This window comes from Callorhinchus milii, unplaced genomic scaffold (genome assembly GCF_018977255.1).
Source record: "Callorhinchus milii isolate IMCB2004 unplaced genomic scaffold, IMCB_Cmil_1.0 Scaffold5, whole genome shotgun sequence".
NCBI classification, from domain to species: Eukaryota; Metazoa; Chordata; class Chondrichthyes; order Chimaeriformes; family Callorhinchidae; genus Callorhinchus; species Callorhinchus milii.
Genome location: NW_024704746.1, coordinates 14972273 through 14993075, shown reverse-complemented (window position 1 = coordinate 14993075; position 20803 = coordinate 14972273). Strand labels below are relative to the sequence as shown.

General features: G+C 38.9%; 1 protein-coding gene across 1 annotated transcript in view; it reads left to right on the top strand.

Moving 5' to 3' along the window:
• Nucleotides 1–1630: 1630 nt before the first annotated feature.
• LOC103174737 (choline transporter-like protein 5) overlaps nucleotides 1631–20803 on the top strand; it is a 129596-nt gene continuing 110423 nt past the window's right edge. Inside the window, 1 exon segment of the mRNA XM_007887273.2 lies at nucleotides 1631–1748. Coding sequence (XP_007885464.2) covers nucleotides 1706–1748 — 43 coding nt within the window. The 5' untranslated portion in view covers nucleotides 1631–1705.

Here is a 20803-nt window from a genome sequence, read left to right as displayed (position 1 = left end):
TTGAGTCTGTGCCGGAGCTTACTAAAGGTTAAACACAACTTTACTATTGGTAGTGTATTGGACACCGTTTGCCTTGGATATGTGACTGCAGAAGTAAAGCTTACCTTGACAATAAGGCACAAAGTCACATTCGATAATGAAAGAAGTATGATTCTACACGAGTGAAAAGTCTAAATTGTTGTTCACCAAAATCACACTGAAATTTCTCTCCCTTACTTAAATACTGTATATATTTTGGGGGGGAGAAAAGTGTACGTCCAATGCCAAGTTATTTACCCTTTATTTAAAAAAATCTCATAAACATACACCATAAACAAGATGAAGTACCATAAGTAAAATTTCTGTATTAGAACACAATGCAAATGTACACATCACAGAGAGATAGTTAAATGTACTTCAAAATGTTATCTATACAATTTGTAGACCACTCTCTCCCACAGAGTAACGGATTTACTGTTAAAATGTCAAGTGACAACTCAGAAAGCTTCACAAACAACAAAACATTTGCTCGTCACAATGATTGATTTCCCATCAAGTTGGGTGAATGACACGACAAGCCTGTTGGATTGGGAACACTATCGGGAAGACAAAAAAACATGGTGCATTTCTCTTAAGTGCATCATTTACGGGTTGATACTCCTTCACACTGGACACCCATCAGAAATGCAGACTTCTTCACAAGTGCAACTGGAGTTCACTGAAAAAACAATTGATTAAAATATCAATTTACAACAGTATGACTGTTCTAAGTTTTTAAATAGTTATTTATACAGAAAGTGCCTTAATAATAATCATAATAATAATCCTTGCATTTGATATAGCGCTTTTCACGTCTTCTAGACGTCCCAACGCGCTTCACAGAATATACTGTAAAGTGAATTGACTGTATATTTTTGGGTGAACGCGACAGCCAATTGCGCACAGCAATGTCCCACAAACAGTCGTGGATTGAAAATGACCAATTCATTATTGTTTTTTGGAGGGATTATTATTAGGCGCGTGGAGTAAGGAAACTTGCCCAAGGTTTCGCCCTCTGCCTGGAATTGAACTCAGTAGGATCCACATCACAGACTCCTCTGACAAATATAACTTTTCTTAAAAAAATAAACACTACTTAAAGGTACACACGCGGGTCCTACTGTGTTACATGAGCCTCTGGTGTTGCCTCTCGCTCATTCTGATCATGGTTCAAAGCCACAATACTGTGTGTGTGTGTGTGAAAAGATGCATTCATTTCATTAACGACGCCTTTTCCTGTTATCCCAGGCTTTCTTTCTCGAGCTATGGCTGCCCTCTGTGTGTGTGTTTTTTTTAATCTCTCTACACATGGTCCTGATCCATCCATCCCTGTGCTTCAATCTCTCTCTCCCTCTCTCTCTCTCTCTCTTGCACACCAGATGACGCTTTGCTCTTGTAAACAAGACGTGAAAGACCAGCCAAGCGCTGTGTGTGTGTGAGTGTGAGTGTGTGTGTGCGGTTGTGGGGGCTGTTAGCACAGCACAGACGCGCTTTCTCTCAGCGACAGTGTGTTACTCTGGAGCTTCATTCCACCACAGACACACACCACACACACATATACACACACACACACATATACACACACACACACATATACACACACACACACACACATATACACACACACACATATACACACACACACACATATACAGAGACTGAATGAATTCTGCAAGTGGTCAGAACGATGGCTCGCAACGCAGCGGAGAGACGCGACTCTACTACGTACGGTAAGAAACAGGAGCCGCCGGAGACCGAAGTCTTTCACCATCTGTTTTGTGTCTTTTTTTAAAGAGCTGATCACAAGAGACGGCGATCAGATCGGAACGAGCAGCAGTGAGGGAAGATCTGGGGGTATTCTTTCAGACAGACAAGAGAGAGACAGAGAGAGAGACAGAGGCACTCAGAGAGAGAGAGAGAGAGATAGGAACAGAGAGAGACAGAGAGAGGGACAGAGAAAGACAGAGAGAGACACAGACACAGAGAGAGACAGAGAAAGACAGAGACACAGAGACAGAGAGACACAGAGACACAGAGACACAGAGACAGAGAGACACAGAGACAGAGAGACACAGAGACACAGAGACACAGAGACAGAGAGAGACGGAGAGAGACACAGAGACAGAGAAAGACAGAGACACAGAGACAGAGAGACACAGAGACAGAGAGAGACGGAGAGAGACACAGAGACAGAGAGACACAGAGACAGAGAGACACAGAGACAGAGAGAGACACAGAGACAGAGAAAGACAGAGACACAGAGACAGAGAGACACAGAGACAGAGAGAGACGGAGAGAGACACAGAGACAGAGAGACACAGAGACAGAGAGACAGAGAGACACAGAGACAGAGAGAGACAGAGACACAGAGACAGAGAAAGACAGAGAGAGACACAGAGACAGAGAGAGACACAGAGACAGAGAGAGACACAGAGACAGAGAGGGCACTGCTGTTTGGGAACAATGTGAGGCAATGGGGGAGAGTTTTACAACACTGTAAACCGAAGCGGATTTATTCCTGAGCGTTGGCGGATCTCTGCCAAACACACAGTATAAATAACCATTGCTTGGGAAAGGGGGAGTGGGGGGGGGGGGGGGGGAGGGAGGGGGGTCGTTTTGTATAACCTTTTTAAGAGTGCGAAATAAATGGATTGTGTTGAAATTAAAGAGAGGGGGGAGGGAGAGAGAGAGAGAGAGTGGGGGGAGACTGGGGGGGGGGAGAGTGGGGGGGATCAGAGAGAGAGAGAGAGAGTGGGGGGAGAGACTGGGGGGGGGGAGAGAGTGGGGGGGATCAGAGAGAGAGAGAGAGAGTGGGGGGGAGAGACTGGGGGGGAAGAGAGAGTGGGAGGGGGGGATCAGAGAGAGAGAGAGAGAGAGAGTGTGTGGGGGGGAGAGAGAGAGAGAGAGTGGGGGAGAGACTGGGGGGGAGAGAGAGAGTGGGGGGGGGGGGATCAGAGAGAGAGAGAGTGGGGAGAGACTGGGGGGGAAAGAGAAAGTGGGAGGGGGATCAGAGAGAGAGAGAGAGAGTGGGGGGGGGGGGGGGGGGGGGTCAGAGAGAGAGGAGAGTGGGGGGGGGGATCAGAGAGAAAGAGAGAGAGCTGTTGTTGTGGGCCATGTGGTAACAAGAGTGGGCTTTGAGCTCAGCCAAACTCTCAAACAAGGAACAAGGCCATGTTACTCGATCAGTCGACAGGCAAGGTCCGGCTTTTCTGTTTCTCCCATCATCATCATCATCATCATCAGTATTATTATTATTATTATTATTATTATTATTATTGCCATTGCCTGGGAAGGGAAACCGTTAATCGCTTTGGGTGAGAACTGTGTGACATCGCAGATCATCCGGAACGCAAACTTGGGGTCTCATTTGATTCTGTCTGTAAAGAGGACTGGGGAAGTGACTTGTCCTCTGAGCAGTGGGTTTGTGTTTATCACCTTCATCGATAGTCTGCTGATCCTGAACAATTCTGCAAAGGAATCAGTAAATCCAACCCCCCCCCCCCCAAAAAAAAATAAATAATAATAAGCTAAGTTGCCTTGGAGGGTTGGATCAATGCACTATGCGAAGGAGGGTCAGCGAATGATGGTTATTGGTGGTGGTTTAAGTCACATCTGATCATCCATTTAACTCACAGCCATGTGTCACGTTGTTACTCTCTCTCTCTCTACACACACACACACACACACAAAGAGACCTTCCATTCTCCCCAAGACTGTAATTTATTTGTTCCTCTCGAAACGTGAAACGCCATTTATCCCCTCCCCACACCCCACACCCCCAAAAAAAACTTGCGTTGGATTTTTTGGGGGACATTAGATTTGGGGTTAGGGAAATTGTGCAGTAAATAGCAATGTGGGGGGTGGGGTGTGTGTGTGTGTGGGGGGGGGAAGAGGCTGGTGGATCAGATTAGAAAGGTCGAGCTTCTTTCTCACTGCAAAACAATGCCTGGCGTCAAGTGCTGTGGTTTGTGCAGAAGGGAAGAGTGCAAAGTGAGAGAGGAAAAGGGAATGAGGCTGAAGGCACTTGGAGTGTTTCAGTCTTATTCCGGATAAAAGGTTAAAAAGACACGTCGTCTCAGGTCCCGCAGCCATTCAAGTTTCTTTGTTTTGCACCGACTGCCACTTCCAAACTTTTTCAGCGATTTGTTCCCCCCAATGAAGTGAGCCGGATTTATGGTAACTGGGAAAGGAAAGCTCACACACACACACACACACACACACACACAAAAAGATTTGGGACTTGGTGTAGGACCAGCAGACTGGAGGCAAGGACATAATAAAACATCTGCAAACACTCCCATGTATTATTGATTGTGGGGATGAACACATCTGGATAGAAAGGCAACAGGACCATTTGCAAATCTTACTCTTGGTACTTTGGTTTAAAACCTCATCTGTGCTTAATGCGGTTCTAATTCTGAAGATTAGTCACATATAAAGTAAGAATAGCCAAGGGTTGGCTGACAGAACTTGGCGAAACGTTTCAGAGTAGAAGCAGCTGAATGATGCCTCTATAGTTTTGTAACTGCAAATATCAATGCCATTTGCACTGCGATTTGGTAATGAATTTTAATGGAAATCCATCCGTTTCCTTAGAGTAATCACACAGGGGCTCTTTGTTCACTCATAAACAGATGTTTTCAAATGTGAGGAGAAAGCTCTGGGTAATTTCGGTGCTTCAGTTTGAATGCAAGAATCAAAATGTCAGCTAAGCCAGATAGAAATCTTTTGATTTGATATAACAAATGTTAAAGTTAATCTTTTGGAAATCCTGACTGTAAACTTGAGAAAACATAGTCAATTTTTTGTAATTACAAAGCAGATGGCTTCTATACTTTGCTCCTGAGTTGGACTAATCTGAAACTTGTCCTTATATAATTGCCTAAAAGACTTTATCAATATTAATGAGGTATTCTCAAAAGCTGGCATGCACATATGCCCATGATTTACCTAGAAGAACAATTAGAGTTTAACTCTTCCCCGTCAGTGATTTATTGTTTTTGATAAACATTTACCTTTTGAATAGTTTTAAAATCAAAAATTATAATGGAATTGCCATGATATCATTTTTGTAAGCGTTAATAGTTTGTATTAAAAATATTATCTGAGGGAGCAATCCAAATTATACACTCACCTGAAAATCCAAGAGAAATTAGTTACTTTTAAACATTATAGAAATGCTTTTATCATTGTTAAAGAAATACAAATTCTCTGACTTTACTCTTGACAACTGTGCAATATCAAATAGCAGAGCAATTATTTAGCACTTAATTCTCTCACTGTTTTCCTGTATTTTAGGGAAATCTTGTCCATGGTAATAAGAATGTTGTTCCAAGATGGCAAAAGTTCACTTCCTTCACAAAATGTATGAATGACAGTGTGGCTTGGCCATGGTTGTTTTAAATCCCAAGAGATGAGTTCAAATGTCTCAGCCATCATATGACAGGTTGATAGACCAGACTGGGATTTAGGCCTCCAACCACAGACTGGTAGACCACATGAAGATGATAAAAATATTGACTTTGATATAAAAAGAAAAAGTTCGCACTAGGTAAAAATAGAAATCTATTAGATGTTATATCTTGCATGCTAGGGTCAACATTTGCCCTGCGGACCAGAGAGAGCATAGCATCTTTTAATCTGCAGCAAGCTAACTGGCTATTGGGTGGCAAGTTCAATGTTACAGAATATGTTCTCTAGATAAACAAGATAATCATTCAAACACAATGACTACTAAAATGCAATGACTGTTAAATTGCATTTACCGAGGAAAATAACTTTGTTGCAGTGACCTTTCCTCAAAAGTCACCATGTTATCTAGTGGATTTTAAAATATTTACCTTTTGTACATAAGCATTTGTTTCTGACCGAACAATGTTCTGAGAATTNAAAAAAAACTACAATGCTAGAAGCTGCAAAAAAAGACAGAACAAAAAGTGCCAGGAAACTGTATCTGGAATTAGTATTATGCTTGGATCTGAACTTCTATCCAACAATAGTTGCTATAGTAGTCATAGTCATCCACCATTTTATCGCAGCAACATTAAAGTATGTATAAGACATATAAGTATCATATTATTTTTTGAAAAATTAGTTACAAATATTGGTGTTACTCAATTGGAAGTAATCTCTTATTTGTTGTAAATGAAGCATTTTTAACATTTCCATATAGCCTTGGGAGGAGCAGTGATATTTCATGTCAGCTATGGGTTGTGCTTTTTTTTGCAGTTCGGATAAACCCGGTTGATATGTCTTAACTATGAATTGGAAATTTGTTATTGTGTGGCATTTCATTGCATTGTCGTGATTAAGAAATGGTAGCATTCACCTATAGAGGGCACCTGAGTGTAAACGAAAGTCAAAGGCTGGGGTTCAAGCCTCCAAATCGAAATATAACAATTTACTTCTGGTGATACTGAGCTAATGAGACAAGATTTTGAATTACAGGATAGGTAGCAGGAGACCTATGCTGTTTAAAATGATTTGGACCTCTGTATATTCACTGTAATTGGAGTTATATTTTTGGTCACTACAGCAATTATTCAACACATTACAAATACAGACTGAATACTAACATGCATAATTACATTGGAGAATGAGGCAACTGGCTCTAAAGGTAAGCTAACCTCATAGTGAAACCACATAGCTTTAAGAGATTTAATTATCAATTTTAAAAATTATTCTATTGAGCAAATGATGGATTCCAACAAACACTGGTGACATGTTTACTGTACTGTAGTCATTTTAAGTTTATCAGGTTAAACGTTACAGGCCAATTGTATAAAAATAAATGTTAAACTACTGTACTTTTTTTAAAAAAAGCTTGTGAAAATCTGTTGCTTCAGTGTTTTATATCTGAACCTTTTTATATCAAATATGCACATTCAGCTCAGCCTATATAATGATAATGCCATGAAATCAAACATTAATATTTTTGTCAAATACTTATTTCTATGAAGGAAGACAGTTCTTGACTGTACTAGACCATGGGTTCAGTCCTACATGATTGCTATGGTGCATTCCCCCAAATAGTTCCAAGTCATACATGCACTATCTCATTGCTGTAATGTGTTTGATCCCAATTAACCCCATGTGGAATTGTATTAAATGAAGGTTATTTAACAGTTTGTGGAGTTACTCTTGTGGAATAAGTGCTGTAATGTGCATAATAGTTTAGAACTGATAAAATCAAGAAATTGTAGTATTCATGCTTTGTGATGTCAGCAAAATGGTCCTAATGAATATTATTGCTATTAGAAGACAGGATTTAAGATGGTCTGTAAATATTAAAAATGGTGATTGTTATTTGCATTCCTATGGCCTGTATTGGCATGAGGAGCCAGATGTGAACCATCAAAGCTGTTCAGGATTGACATCTCCTATCCCACACCAATTGATGAGGAAAATAATAAGCCAATTACTGGATAATAATATAGTAATTAAAACATGTTTAATCGCCTTTTATTAAAAAAACACAACAAAAGGAATGGTGTGCAAACAACAGTCGTTAATAATTTTTATTTCTGATTAAATTTTGCTTGAAATGAGGACAGACTCAAGCATATGTCTTTAAAGGTGAAAAACAATGGTTTAGAGCGGATCATTGATCCTGTATATTTGCCCTACTTCAAGAAGGCAGCAACAGGCAGGAAAATCATATTTTGCATTCCTATGTATTAAATGAATCAATCAATATTTCTGATGAATAGTTAATCTATGGGTTTAATAGGAAGTAATGTGACACTAGAGTACATCAATTTTATCTTCATGAACTTCATGATACTGTTATTACAGTTGTAATGGGAAGTTTCTCAGTTAGAAAGAAGCATGAAGTCAGATATAGCATCAGAAATAACATATACCTTACTTCAGATATACAGTAAAAATGAAGCTCTCTCTTTTTCATACTGTATTATTATCCAGCAATTGGGTCATTGTTTGCCTCATTATTTGAAATGGAGAATGTTGTAAATATTTAGGAGACGTTAATCCTGAATCGCTTTGATGGTTCACATCTGGCTCCCTATCCTGAGGCAGGTCATAGGCATGTAACTAACAATCACCATTTATAATATTTACAGACCATGTTAAATCCTGTGTTCTACACATCAATAATCCTCATTAGGACCATTTTGTTGACATCACAAAGCACAAATACTACTTTGCAAACATAATGATAGATCAAGGACATGCTGATTAGCATTGCAAGCAAAAACCCCACATCATCTCCCACCACCAAAGCAAAGAACAGAAACCATAGAGTTGTATTACGAGCTGGCTGTAAACTACTCATAGGTTTCCTTTATAGCTTATGATGTCACTTGAACTCATCAGTTAGTTTACATTTTTAACCATAGAGATGCATTATTCTCAAATAAAAAGGATCTTGGAATATTGCACTGTGAAATAATATTAAATGTATTGTATGTTTTGGAAATGCTGTAGATTAATAATGAAATAAACACTTTGGACACTTGTCGGTGAAACTCTGAACAAGTACAATGTTTTTCTCAGACAGGGCAAGAGCAATTAATAATAGATGATATAAATCTAGTTTTCTGCCCCCATTTACTTTCTGCAATATAAAAGGGGACTTTGACCACAAAGGCTTTTACATATATACTATGATTTCAAATGACGTGTTCAATAATAATAATAATAATAATCCTTGCATTTGATATAGCGCTTTTCACGTCGAGAGGACGTCCCAAAGCGCTTCACAGAACACACTGTAAAGTGAATTGACTGTATATTTGTGGGCGAACGTGGCAGCCAATTGCGCACAGCAATGACCCACAAACAGTCGTAGATTGAAAATGACCAATTTATTATTGTTTGGGTTTTTTTTTGGAGGGATTATTATTAGGCGTGTGGAGTAAGGAAACTTGCCCAAGGTTTCGCCTGCCTGGAATTGAACTCAGGTCTCTCACTTGCAAAGCGAGTGCTCTAACCACTGAGCTACAGGACTGTTCAAGCAATATTCCTTGATCCCATTATCATTTCCCATATTAAAATCCATTGTGTGACTGATGTTACATCTCACAAATACATACAGATTGTAAGAATGAAAAGATAATTGGCTAGCTCCCCAACCAGAAGGAAAGTGGGGGAAGTGATTAATTTGAAAAAAATTTGGAGTACTAGATGCTCAAAGCTAATTTATAGTTATATCACTTCACAGATGGACTGTTGTGCAGTCTACCTCATGCTGGTAAAGGTTTCCTGACCTGATGTGTAGGTGGAGAAGAAACATTGAGATAGTTAGTACAGCTACACTGAAAGATCACTCTCTATTAATAGAACACTCGGATTGCTTCAGCAGCAGTTTGTTGTAAGGGCTAGTACATCCCATCAGCTGAAGGAGCTTGTGTGAGGATAAGAGGCCTTCAGAGGGAAATAAAATTTGTGTTGTAAGTTGTAGAGCTGCTTTTCTGTTTACTTTATGCAGCTCCTTCTTTTTCTCCATCTGCTGCACCCAAAATGATCTCACTTAAAATCAACAGACTTTAAGTTAGTTGGACTTGGACTTCAAGCCTACTGCAAATATAAATGAAATATATATGAAATATAAAATAAGTATACAGTAAGTGCCAGCATTAATCAGCCTATTCAGGAGGAGAACAGGGAGAGTGAAAAAAACACACTATTAAAAGGATCGATTTTAAAACTAAAACAAAATGCTATTAATTTTTATATCCTTTTCTCTCCATCTTTCTTCAAGCAGCGACTGCTGTGTACAAACAGTGAATGGGCCTTCCGACGTGAAAGGCGCTATATGAATGTAATTTGTTGTTGTTGTTGACCTAATCAAGAAAACTAGCTTTCAGAAAGTACTGGCTGAAACAGTCAGAGATGAGAATCACAACACAGAAACAGCCAACAACAACTTGCATTTATATAGCGCCTTTCATACCGGACAGCGTCTCAGTGTTCTTGATAGCCTGGAAGGCTTCAGTTGTGCTTTGTTTCAATTTTGCACATTAATGTACCTCTCTCACTCAGGCAGCCCAAGTACAATAGTTGTAACTAGATGGCTAGCGATATGAACAATCACTTTATCGTAATGTGAAACAGAACTAGAAAGAAAAAATGATTGATTGTAACTAAATATTAACAAAGGGGTTCTCGTGGTGAGATTCCTTCTATGTGTGTTGAGCAATCTGAAAACTGCAAAATGTTCACCACATCATACCCATTCAATTCCAGACACCCCCCAACTATACTATCCCTCACTCTAGGCCAGTCATACAGCAACAAAAGATATTCCAATTATTTTATCATCTCGGTCTATATTAATTCCCATAACTTTCAATTCGCTTCCTAACCAGTTGTTATCAAGCTTTTTTATTGAAAGAAAAACAATCACTTCTCCATCAGTTGCTTTCATTGGCCATCTGTTCCACATATGATTCAATCTGAGGAAAGAACACAATTCCTTTAACCTTTTACCTTGCTTGAAGTTTATTCATTTATGAGAGAAACTTGTGGTCCCTCTTCATAGAATGATAGAATCTTACAGCACAGAAGGAGACAATTGGGCCCATCATGCCTATGCCAGCTCTTTGAAAGAGCTATCCAACTAGTCCCACTCCCTCACATCTTACCCCTCTTGTTCTGCAACCACTATCCAAGTTAAATATCAGTGTTCACATCTACAACAACAACAAAATTACATTTATGTGCCTTTCACATCGGGAGGACGTCCCAAGGCGCTGGACAGTCAGGGGTCAGGAGCCGAGCATGGGTGAAGGATGGTGTAGGGGTGAGGGAAGGCAGAGCGCTGGCAAGGCGACCGAAGACACGATCGAAGAGGAGGATCTTGAGACTGGCCTTGAAGGATGCAAGGGAGGAAGTGAGGCAAAGGGATTGTGGGATGGAGTTCCAGAGTGTGGGGGCAGAGAGGCTGAAAGCCCGGCCACCGATGGTAGGGCGGGTCAGGCGGGGGACATGGAGCAGGCCAGAGCCCGCTGAACGGAGGGAGCAGCCAGGTTGGTAGGGAGTCAGCAGGTCAGAGAGGTAGGAGGGGGCAAGGTCATGGATGGCCCTGAAAGTGAGGACGAGGATATTGAATTCAATCCTCTGAGAAATGGGGTGTCAGTGGAGTTGGGCGAGGGTGGGAGTGATGGGGTCACGGAGCCTGGTGTGCGAGAGTACACCAGCTGAAGAGTTTTGGATGATCTGCAGCTTGTGAAGGGAAGAGTTGGGAAAGCCGATGAGGAGGGAATTTCCATAATTGAGCCTTGAGGTGACGAATGCTGGGTGAGGATTTCGGCAGCCTGAGGGGTGAGGCAGTGGCGGAGTCTGGCAGTGTGGCGGAGGTGATGGTAGGCAGTGCCAGTCGTGGCGCGGATGTGGGGGACAAAGTACAGTTCAGGGTCAAACAAGACATCCAGGTTCCGGATTGGCTTAGTGAGGTTAAGTGAGCAGCCGTGGTGCTGATGCTGCCAGCGCCCGAGGTGCAGAGGCGATGGCGGGGCCCAATCAGGAGGGCCTCGGTCTTGCTGACATTCAGCCGGAGAAAGTTGTCCCTCATCCAGGACTTGATGTGGAAATTTACTCCATGTCTGCGGATGATGTCACCAAAGGGGAGCGTGGAGAGGAGGGGTTCGAGGACATTATAATATTATTAGTTTTATATTCAAAGTTTCAAATTCGTACCACAAAATAAATTATGGTCTGTATAATAAAATCCACTTTCTACTCAACTGCATATCTTTCCCAGCTACCTAGTAGCAATGTAGGAGGGGATCTACATCTCAGTATCTTACAGTTTAGATATTTGGAAGGAACAACTTTTATAACCTTGCCGCTTTCAAGTTATGAGGATAATACCACAACACAAAATTAATAAATATTGATTCAGAGGTATACAATTGTGAAAATATTTTTTCTAACCTGCATAACTATGTTATCCCCCTACCTACCTGCCCGTACCCTCCGTTCCTCTAGCTCCGGTCTGCTCCACATCCCCCACCCCAACCGCCCTACCATCGGTGGTCGGGCCTTCAGCCTCTCAGCCCCGAGGCTCTGGAACTCTATCCCCAGTGCCTTCGCCTTGCTTCCTCCCTTTCCTCCTTCAAGGCCGGTCTCAAGACCTTTCTCTTTGACCGTGCCTTCAGCTCCCCTCTCGACTCTCTACCCCCTCCTCGCTCCGTCCCTTCCCTCCCCTCACCCTGGCCATTTCCCCCTTGCTCGGGTCCTGACCCAACTGTACAGCGCCTTGGGACGTCCTCCCGACGTGAAGGGCGCTCAATAAATGGAATCTTGTTGTTGTTGTTGTTAAAGTAAATTATACATGTTAAAGTAAAATAATACTGAGTGTTAAGTGGGTTTTATTATACAGACCATGATTTATTTTGTGGTACAAATTTGAAACTTTAATATAAAACTAATAATATTATAAGCCAAAGAGTTAGTATATAGTATAAGGAACAAAATAAGTGGCAGTGACCTTAGGGAGCGAATCAGTTTTTCAGTCCTGCTGATGGGTTTGCACTGTTTGAATTTTGCAGTCACAGTTCATGATGTAATCAGAACCGCTCGATTGAATTACTTAACTGTCTCCCACTGCTATCTGTCAGTTATCTTATATTTATTCACAAAGCCCTGTGGAAAAGATTCTTCAGTTCTGCTCTGCTTGCAGCATTCAGAATAAGGCAGAATCACCACATCCACCTTAGCTGATTTGTGCAAAGGTCCCCCGAGCTGTACTGAATTCACACTTGCTAACGATTATCAGATTAATCAGTGTAGGAGAGATTGCCACATGACGCAGGCACGTATAAATCCTGAATGTTAATTTTACACAGCCAAAAGCTATCAATCATATTATTATTTGTAAAATGTCAAAGTCTAAAGAGTTGATTGACTAATCTCAAATGTTTAGATTCAGGCATATTTCTGATACTTCAGCATGTTTTCAGCCTGGCTAAGTTGTTAGCACTCTCTGCTCTGAGTAACATTGTGAATTCAAACCCTCTATTGGATCTTGAGATCATAGGCTAAGGTAACACTCCAATGCAGTGCCAGTTCTATGCTTTCATATTGTTTTAATATGGTATAACTGCCGGTACAAACAAATTGATCTATGTTACAAACAACTGATTTCCAAAGACGTAGATCAATAATCAGAATATATACATATTAGGCCATTTCTGTGTACATTTTCCAGACAAAGCTATATGTGATGATTCCCTGCCCACAATAACAATCCTCATTAATATCAAAAATCCAAACTGTTGAACCAGTCAAATAATTTGACATATTGTGATGACAACAATTTCACTGATTTCAGACTCAAAGAAATACTGAATGAATGCAAAAGGTAAAATTTATATGAATTCTGATGAATTTTATTTTAATCCTTTTGGTTGTTTAGTGTATCTTCATCTGACTCTAAATTAGAGACTCTTAGTAACGATCCAGTTAATCATTCAGTGTAACAATGATGGGCTATTACTGTAACATGATAAACTGGATGGCTCTGATTGCTCTGCATTCTCTTAAATATCCTCGTCTGTCTTATCTGACAACTGCTGGATGGATGCATAATAAGTAGTAATGATTGAAGTATTCACTAGAATAGTAATAGTAATGTAGCCTGAATGATTTTCAGGATCATTTGTTTGTTTAACTTAACCACGTGTATTGTGAAGGTAATATTTGCTAAACAAAGCATACAACTCTTAATTAGGCTCAGGTTAAGTTGTAACCAAGTTAGATTGGTCTGTTCATGATACACGCACAGACAATAAATAATATGTGTTTGACTTAAGGAGATAACGGGACAGGATGTAATGAAATTGTAGAACAAATTCAAATGTTTGCTTTTTCAATCTGTTTTGCTAGTTATTTTGTTAGTCTTATTAATTGCATTTTTTATTTTACTTTAAACATTTTTTTTCTTGGCATCACATCCTAAAATCAGAAAATATGAAATGTGTTCACATTATTGTATCCATTCAGAAACATATACTTATTCTTTTTTCTCACCAGTCTTACTTTTTCCATGTTGTTTCTCTTTTAATCTCTAGATCTTTATTATTTACTATTTACCAAATCCTGTAGGAAACCCCACCCTTAGGAACTAAATTGGTACAATGTAAACATAAACATACAGTGAGTTCTGATGTCACACTGAATAACACTGAACGACAACACAAATTCTAATAGAATAACTTAATTTCAACATCATCAGTGGTTAGAGCACTCGCTTTGCAAGCGAGAGACCTGAGTTAAATTCCAGGCAGGCGAAACCTTGGGCAAGTTTCCTTACTCCACACGCCTAATAATAATCCCTCCAAAACCCAAAACAATAATAAAATTGATAATTTTCAATCTATGACTGTTTGTGGGACATTGTTGTGCGCAATTGGCTGCCACGTTCGCCCACAAATATACAGTCAGTTCACTTTACAGTGTGTTCTGTGAAGCGCTTTGGGACGTCCTCCCGACGTGAAAAGCGCTATATCAAATGCAAGGATTATTATTATTATTATTATTATTATTATTATCATCAGTTTGTGTTTGGAAATATAATTTTCATAAAAATGCATCGATTTTTATACAAGATATAGAATGAGATTTACAACAACAACATGACTGCATTTATAGACCGCCTTTCACGTTGTGTTATGCAGAAACAATGAGTTAGACCTACAGCACTAACTTTCCCTTTCAGTATGTATGTTGCATGGCTTTATTAGTATTCTTTAATAAACCACTAAGTCCATCTATGCGCCTATTTATTCTGCAGTTTGTGAAACATATTATCAAATCAACAAATGTCTGAGTAAGCTTTCATTTGCCTATGCTCTCTGTGGTTTGGGATAACCTTCTTCAAACAAAATCCGTTAACAAATTAACCAATGCAGATCAGCTCTAGTGTTGTGGAAAAAAACACACCAGTATAGAAAAAGTGTCAAAAGAAACCTGAACAAGAAGTTAAAATGAAAGTGTTAGTGATGCAGCTCAATGTTGCTTTTTTAAAAAAAACTTCTCTGATCTATCCTCTGTCTATCATATTGTGCCCAAGAAAATGAGTAGCTGATTTCCATCCAGGCCTCCAGTAATGCTATTCTGTCAGCTGTCTGCAACAGCAACAGTGGTGTCTTGATTTTCCTTCACTTCTGCAGAGGTATCACCTGACAGCAGCACACCTAAGGTTGACAATTCAGTGGCAAAGGTAATTGAATCTGGGTCTCCCACTACTGAAGGCAGCGTGTGTCGCCATTGTTAAACGCTACCAGACGCTACCCTGCGTGAATAATAATAATCCTTGCATTTGATTTAGCGTCTTATCACGTCTTCGAGATGTCTCAAAGCGCTTCACGGAATATACTGTAAAGTGAATTTCCTGCCTACTGTTTTGCTTTGCTGTGACATTATTAACCTGTTCAAATATTGACTTTAATGTTTAAGATAAAGCCAGGTTGTGGATTAATATTTAGAATCTCTTTTTGTCCTTGATTTTGTAAATTATCTTTTCTTCCGACGATAGATCGTTGGCTGACAATTAAGGTGCACTTTTATTCTATGTCTAGGTCTCTCAATTGTGTTAAAGCTGCTCTTGTAACGTAGGGGGTGCCACATTTCTCTTCCCGCCTCTGAGGAAGTATTTTCTCTCTGCTCAGCATCTCATTCTGTTGACCTAGTTAGTATCAAGAACTTAGCATGTTGGGATGTAAAAGGGATGAACTCACTGCTTATAACAACTTGCATGTCAGGCTACCCTGAGATGAAGTTAAACTTGAGTGTTACGGAGGATTTCATCGTAAATTAATTCACTCTATTTAACTAAGCCACAAACTTATGTTATTGATCCATGAGATCACTTTGATCTATTAATATATTAATTGAAGTTGTCAAGAGGACTTAAAAATCTGGACTGAAACCAAATCACACATTTGTTCTCTGTATTTCTTGCACCCCTATTCTCCTCTTCAAATCAGCTTCTAAAATGTAAAGTTTCACAAGACATTCTATCATTATTTTATATATTGTCAGTCACCGGATAGGACAGGAGGCCTCTACAATGGAAGACTCCATCTTACAAGACTAGATATCATATCAATTTTACATTGTAAGATAAGAATTTCTAGAATGTAACTAGTTATGTGTTAAGTGGAGTGACATGTAAAGCTGAATCTCTTATTTACATTTAGCATGTATATTGACAACATGGTTACTTAAGAGGGAGTGACAAGTTAAGCAAGTATCTTGTTCTTAGGAGTTTACTGTCATATATTCCATGCCTTCTGTGCCAGCCATGACAACCAAGACAATTGTGGCAAAAATGCCAACACCAACTCAAATACAGAGAAAGTCGCAGAATTATCACTCTGGAATATTGACCTAAGTTTCCTGATACACAAAAAGCTGTTTTTAACATAGGCTTGTGAATAATTTATACTTTGATCAATTCTGATAAATATTTAAAATAATAATCCTGAAAGTAAAATCTGTTTGTTTCTTCACAATTCCATCCCCTCTCGGCCACTGCCTTTAATGTGCATTCTTAGTTCTGTCCTGTTTAAGTGCTGATCATCCATCATCCAGATGTCATCTTTGGCTTTGTGAAGCAAGAATCACACAACATCTTATGCAACTAATTTGAAATGCAGGTTGTCTGACTTTACATTACTCATGGTACTTATCTAATGAGATAATACTAGAGTTATTGATTAGAGCAATGCAGGTTATTTATTTGCTCTGTAATACACTGAGCAATTTAACGAAATGTGTTGTCCTTAAAGAGCAATCTCATAATCCTTCTGGGAAAGTGAGGACTGTCAAGTAATGCAAAGGGCATCATGTGTTAAAGATGCCTGCTCTCAGTTTGTGACTTTGATCTTTGTTTCTAGTTGCCATTGGTGATTTTGAATCTCTGTCAGTCAAAAGAATAACACAATTCTTGAGTGAATGAATGAACTGTTGTATGATTACAAATAGGTTCCATGGTCTTTCCCACAGAGTTCACAGACCAGTAATCAAAGAAACTTAACAAGTAAGTATGTAGTCAATGGAACACATACTGTAATATTAAATAAGAGTAGAGTATGATTGCTAATTTCGCTTTGAGAACTCCTTCATAGCAACATGTTCAGTTATAAAATATTTGACAGTGCTAACAGCTATGTGATTTTCATCAACGTTAAATCTGCAATTTATAAACCAATGTATCAGTAACCCAGTCTTACAGTGAGGGGACTATAAACTGGCTTTAAACATGGACCAAAATCAAAGGCCCAAATAAAAATCCCATTTCATTACATCTTGCTTTTTATCAGAGGCTGACTGAATATTTTATACTGTTTCAAAACTTGGATGGAATATATTTCCAATTAATTTCTGGAAGCATTGTGAAATTTTAGAAATGCATATCATAATTTGAAGGTTAAATCATAATCCTGTAATGCCTTCATATGTGCTAAAGCCATAGCTGTTCATTGCTATTATAAAAGCTTTTGTTCTCCAAATCCACATATGGAGTTTTATTAGAAAACAACCACTGAAACTGCCATGTTTCCACATTTTGAATGAGCGTTCAAAGACTTAGTTGGAGATTTTGCTAAATATTGTAAAATGCGCAAACCTTGTAGTGTATGATATCATTTGATCCCAATCAAATTGCAATGTATTGCTAGCCATCTGTTATCCTATAGATGCAAGACATTTCCATTTGCTTTTAAATCAATCTGAAATTTTAGCAAATGGCCTTTCAGCACATATTAAATTCTTAGCTTGTTCAGGCTGATTTTGATGGCCTGGTGACCTCCAACATTGCTAAATCTGTTGTGTAATCTTTTATTGCATATAATGTCTCAAGAGACTGCTTTCCTTTTGATGCTGTAGTGAAAACTTATCACCGGATCACAGACTGAATGAATGATCATGGTCACGACAGCTAGTTTAATCACATTAAGTCTTTTTTCCCCTAACTCACAGAAACCTTTTTAAAATGGGGTTGTATTCATTCAGAAAATTTGTAGCTCAGCTGTCCTTCAAAGATTATTTTATAAGTACCATCAATGTTATAAAGAGGGAAAAGTGAAATAAGTAACATGCAAAGCTGATAGATACCATGTAAAGCTATCTAAATTGCTGGATGAAATGTTAAAAGCACAAATAACTTGTGAAGGGAGGAGGGAGAAGAAATGAACAACATCTGAGGTACAAGTAACATTTTAAATGTTAAATGATGGGTGAGATCACTGATACTAATTTGATTGCACAATCCTGGCCAGGCTTCAACTATAATTGTGTTACTTCTGAATATGTTCTTCATGTCAACCTTGATCCTGAAAAAATATTGAATTGGTCACTTCAACCCACGTCTGTTTGTGGGACACTGCTGTGCGCAATTGGCTGCCATGTTTCATCCACAAATACACAGTCAATTCACTTTACACTCTATTCTGTGATGCGCTTTGAGATGTCTGGAAGACGTGAAAAATGCTATATCAAATGCAAGGATTATTATTATAAATACAATAATACAAATACATTGAGCCATGAAATTTGAGTACATCTTTAACTCTGCTTTAATTTCAGGAAAAGCTTCAGATTCCATTCACCACTAACATAAAATTGTTTCACGGATCCTAAAAAGACATAGTGCTTGGTGCTGTGTGTGTGCCTATCTGGTCTGTCTGTGCTTGCACGTCAGTATGTTTGTTTGTATATGGAAGGGAAAACACATATATGAAAACAATTGGTTTGTAGTGGTCACAATAATAATAATTCTCGCATTTGAATAGCGCCTTATCACGTCTTCAAGATGTCTCAATGCGCTTCACAGAATATACCTTAAAGTGAATTGACTGTATATTTTGTCAGTGAAATGTGGCAGCCAAATGTGCACAGCAGCGTCCCACAAACAGTCGTGGATTGAGTGACCAAATAATTTTTTTTGAAGGAATTATTACCCCCGGAAAAGCGATCTGCCAATCGACTAACAATTGGGTTCCAACTTACCGCTAGGTAAACAGAGGGGTGTGTCGTAAGGAAACTTGCCCAATGTTTTGCCCTGCCTGGGAATCAAACCCAGATCCTCTCGCTTGTGAGGCGAGTGCTCTAACCATTGAGCTACAGGTCTCCAGAATGTGTCCACAATTTACATGTTACAGACCTATGCTACCATAGAAAAAATCAAAGAAACACACAGAAACAAAATACATAACATTTTGGGGGTGATAATATTTTAGTAAATCTATCAAATAATGTTTAAGTAACTAAGCTATTTGGTGTGACCCAATACAGTGCCATTTGCTAATTTCTCCAAGGCAAATTTGATTTAAAAGCAAAGGTTCAGTGGAAGCTGTAATAAATAGTCCTTTGAATACCAAACTGATGCTGCTGACCAACACAGCATGGAACCAGATCAAATAATAAATGTCTGCTTCAGTGCATTGTGATTTATGGAGCACTAAGCTGACACCAGTGTTAATTACCCTGTTAAAATGGAGACCTCTGACTTTAAACACAAAAGACAACATTTCATTCTGTGTTCACGTTTACTCTGTAATTTGAATAGAATAACAATTTTGTGCCACAATGAGTTGTTGGAATTTGTGGGATAATTTTCCCCTTTATTGTGTCAAAGCCTACAGAAGAAATATTGAAATTCACTCCAGTGAATTACTCCTGAAGTGCAGTTCGTGCAGTTCAGAATTTATATTCGAAGCATGAGCAATGCACCTACCAACAATTCATCAGTGAAAATTCTTTCCATTTTCATTGAATTTGTACAATAAACAGAATAACTCACTGATAAAGGGCCAATGCAGGAGTTTTTTCACTTATTTGAAAGGCCTTTTTCACTTATCAGTGAACGTGTTACCCGTATATTAATGGATCTTTCTTGAGGAGGAAAGGAATGCAATAGTCGTCCATCATTGGTAAGTTATTCTGTATATGCACCATTGTCTCCAGCCACATAGCCTCGGACTTCATCATGTCATAATTAGTTCTCAAATGGCATAACAGCTTCTTCATGGCATCACACAGAAGCTTCATGACTTAAAAAAATTAAATGTTTCTGCATAATAAAAATGACAATGATATAATCTTTAAAGCCATTTAATGTAAGAATCATTTTGTGGAATAATTACCTTTTTTAAAAAAACTATTGTGCTACCTTGGCCAGTCCTATTGTGTCTATTTACATCAGATAAAGTGAGAAAGGCTATAGTGAAATTACTTTGCCTGTCATTGATGTGTTGCATGGGAAAGGGGTTCAGACTGCGCTCCCACCATCTACAGTGACAGAAAGCAATCGTTTAGCCGAACATATGCAAAAATTCAGTATCTGGTGATACTTTTTCAATAGCTCTCAGTATAGTGAGCAGCAGGAAATATAAAGCAGCTTGCCATGCCACATTGCTCTACTGCTGTGACAATGCTCCTCGTTAACTATGCATCTCACTTTTTTTTAAAAAATCCCTGTGTAAAATATTCTAAATAAATCTAAATAAATTATGATAAAAATAATTTGATTACTTCATCCACAAATGTTTGTGGGACACTGCTGTGTGCAATTGGCTGCCGAGTTTCGCCCACAAAATATAGTCAATTCACTTTACAGTATATTCTGTGAAGCACTTTGAGATGTCTCGAAGACGTGATAAGGCGCTATATCAAATGCAAGGATTATTATTATTCCTGTCTTTTAATAGTTTTATTTATCTTAATAGAATGTGCCTTTGATGAGATACAATTGAAGTGACTTGTGAGGTTTTTGCCAGCTTTGTAAAGAAAGAAGTTTACAATTATGTGATCAGAAACA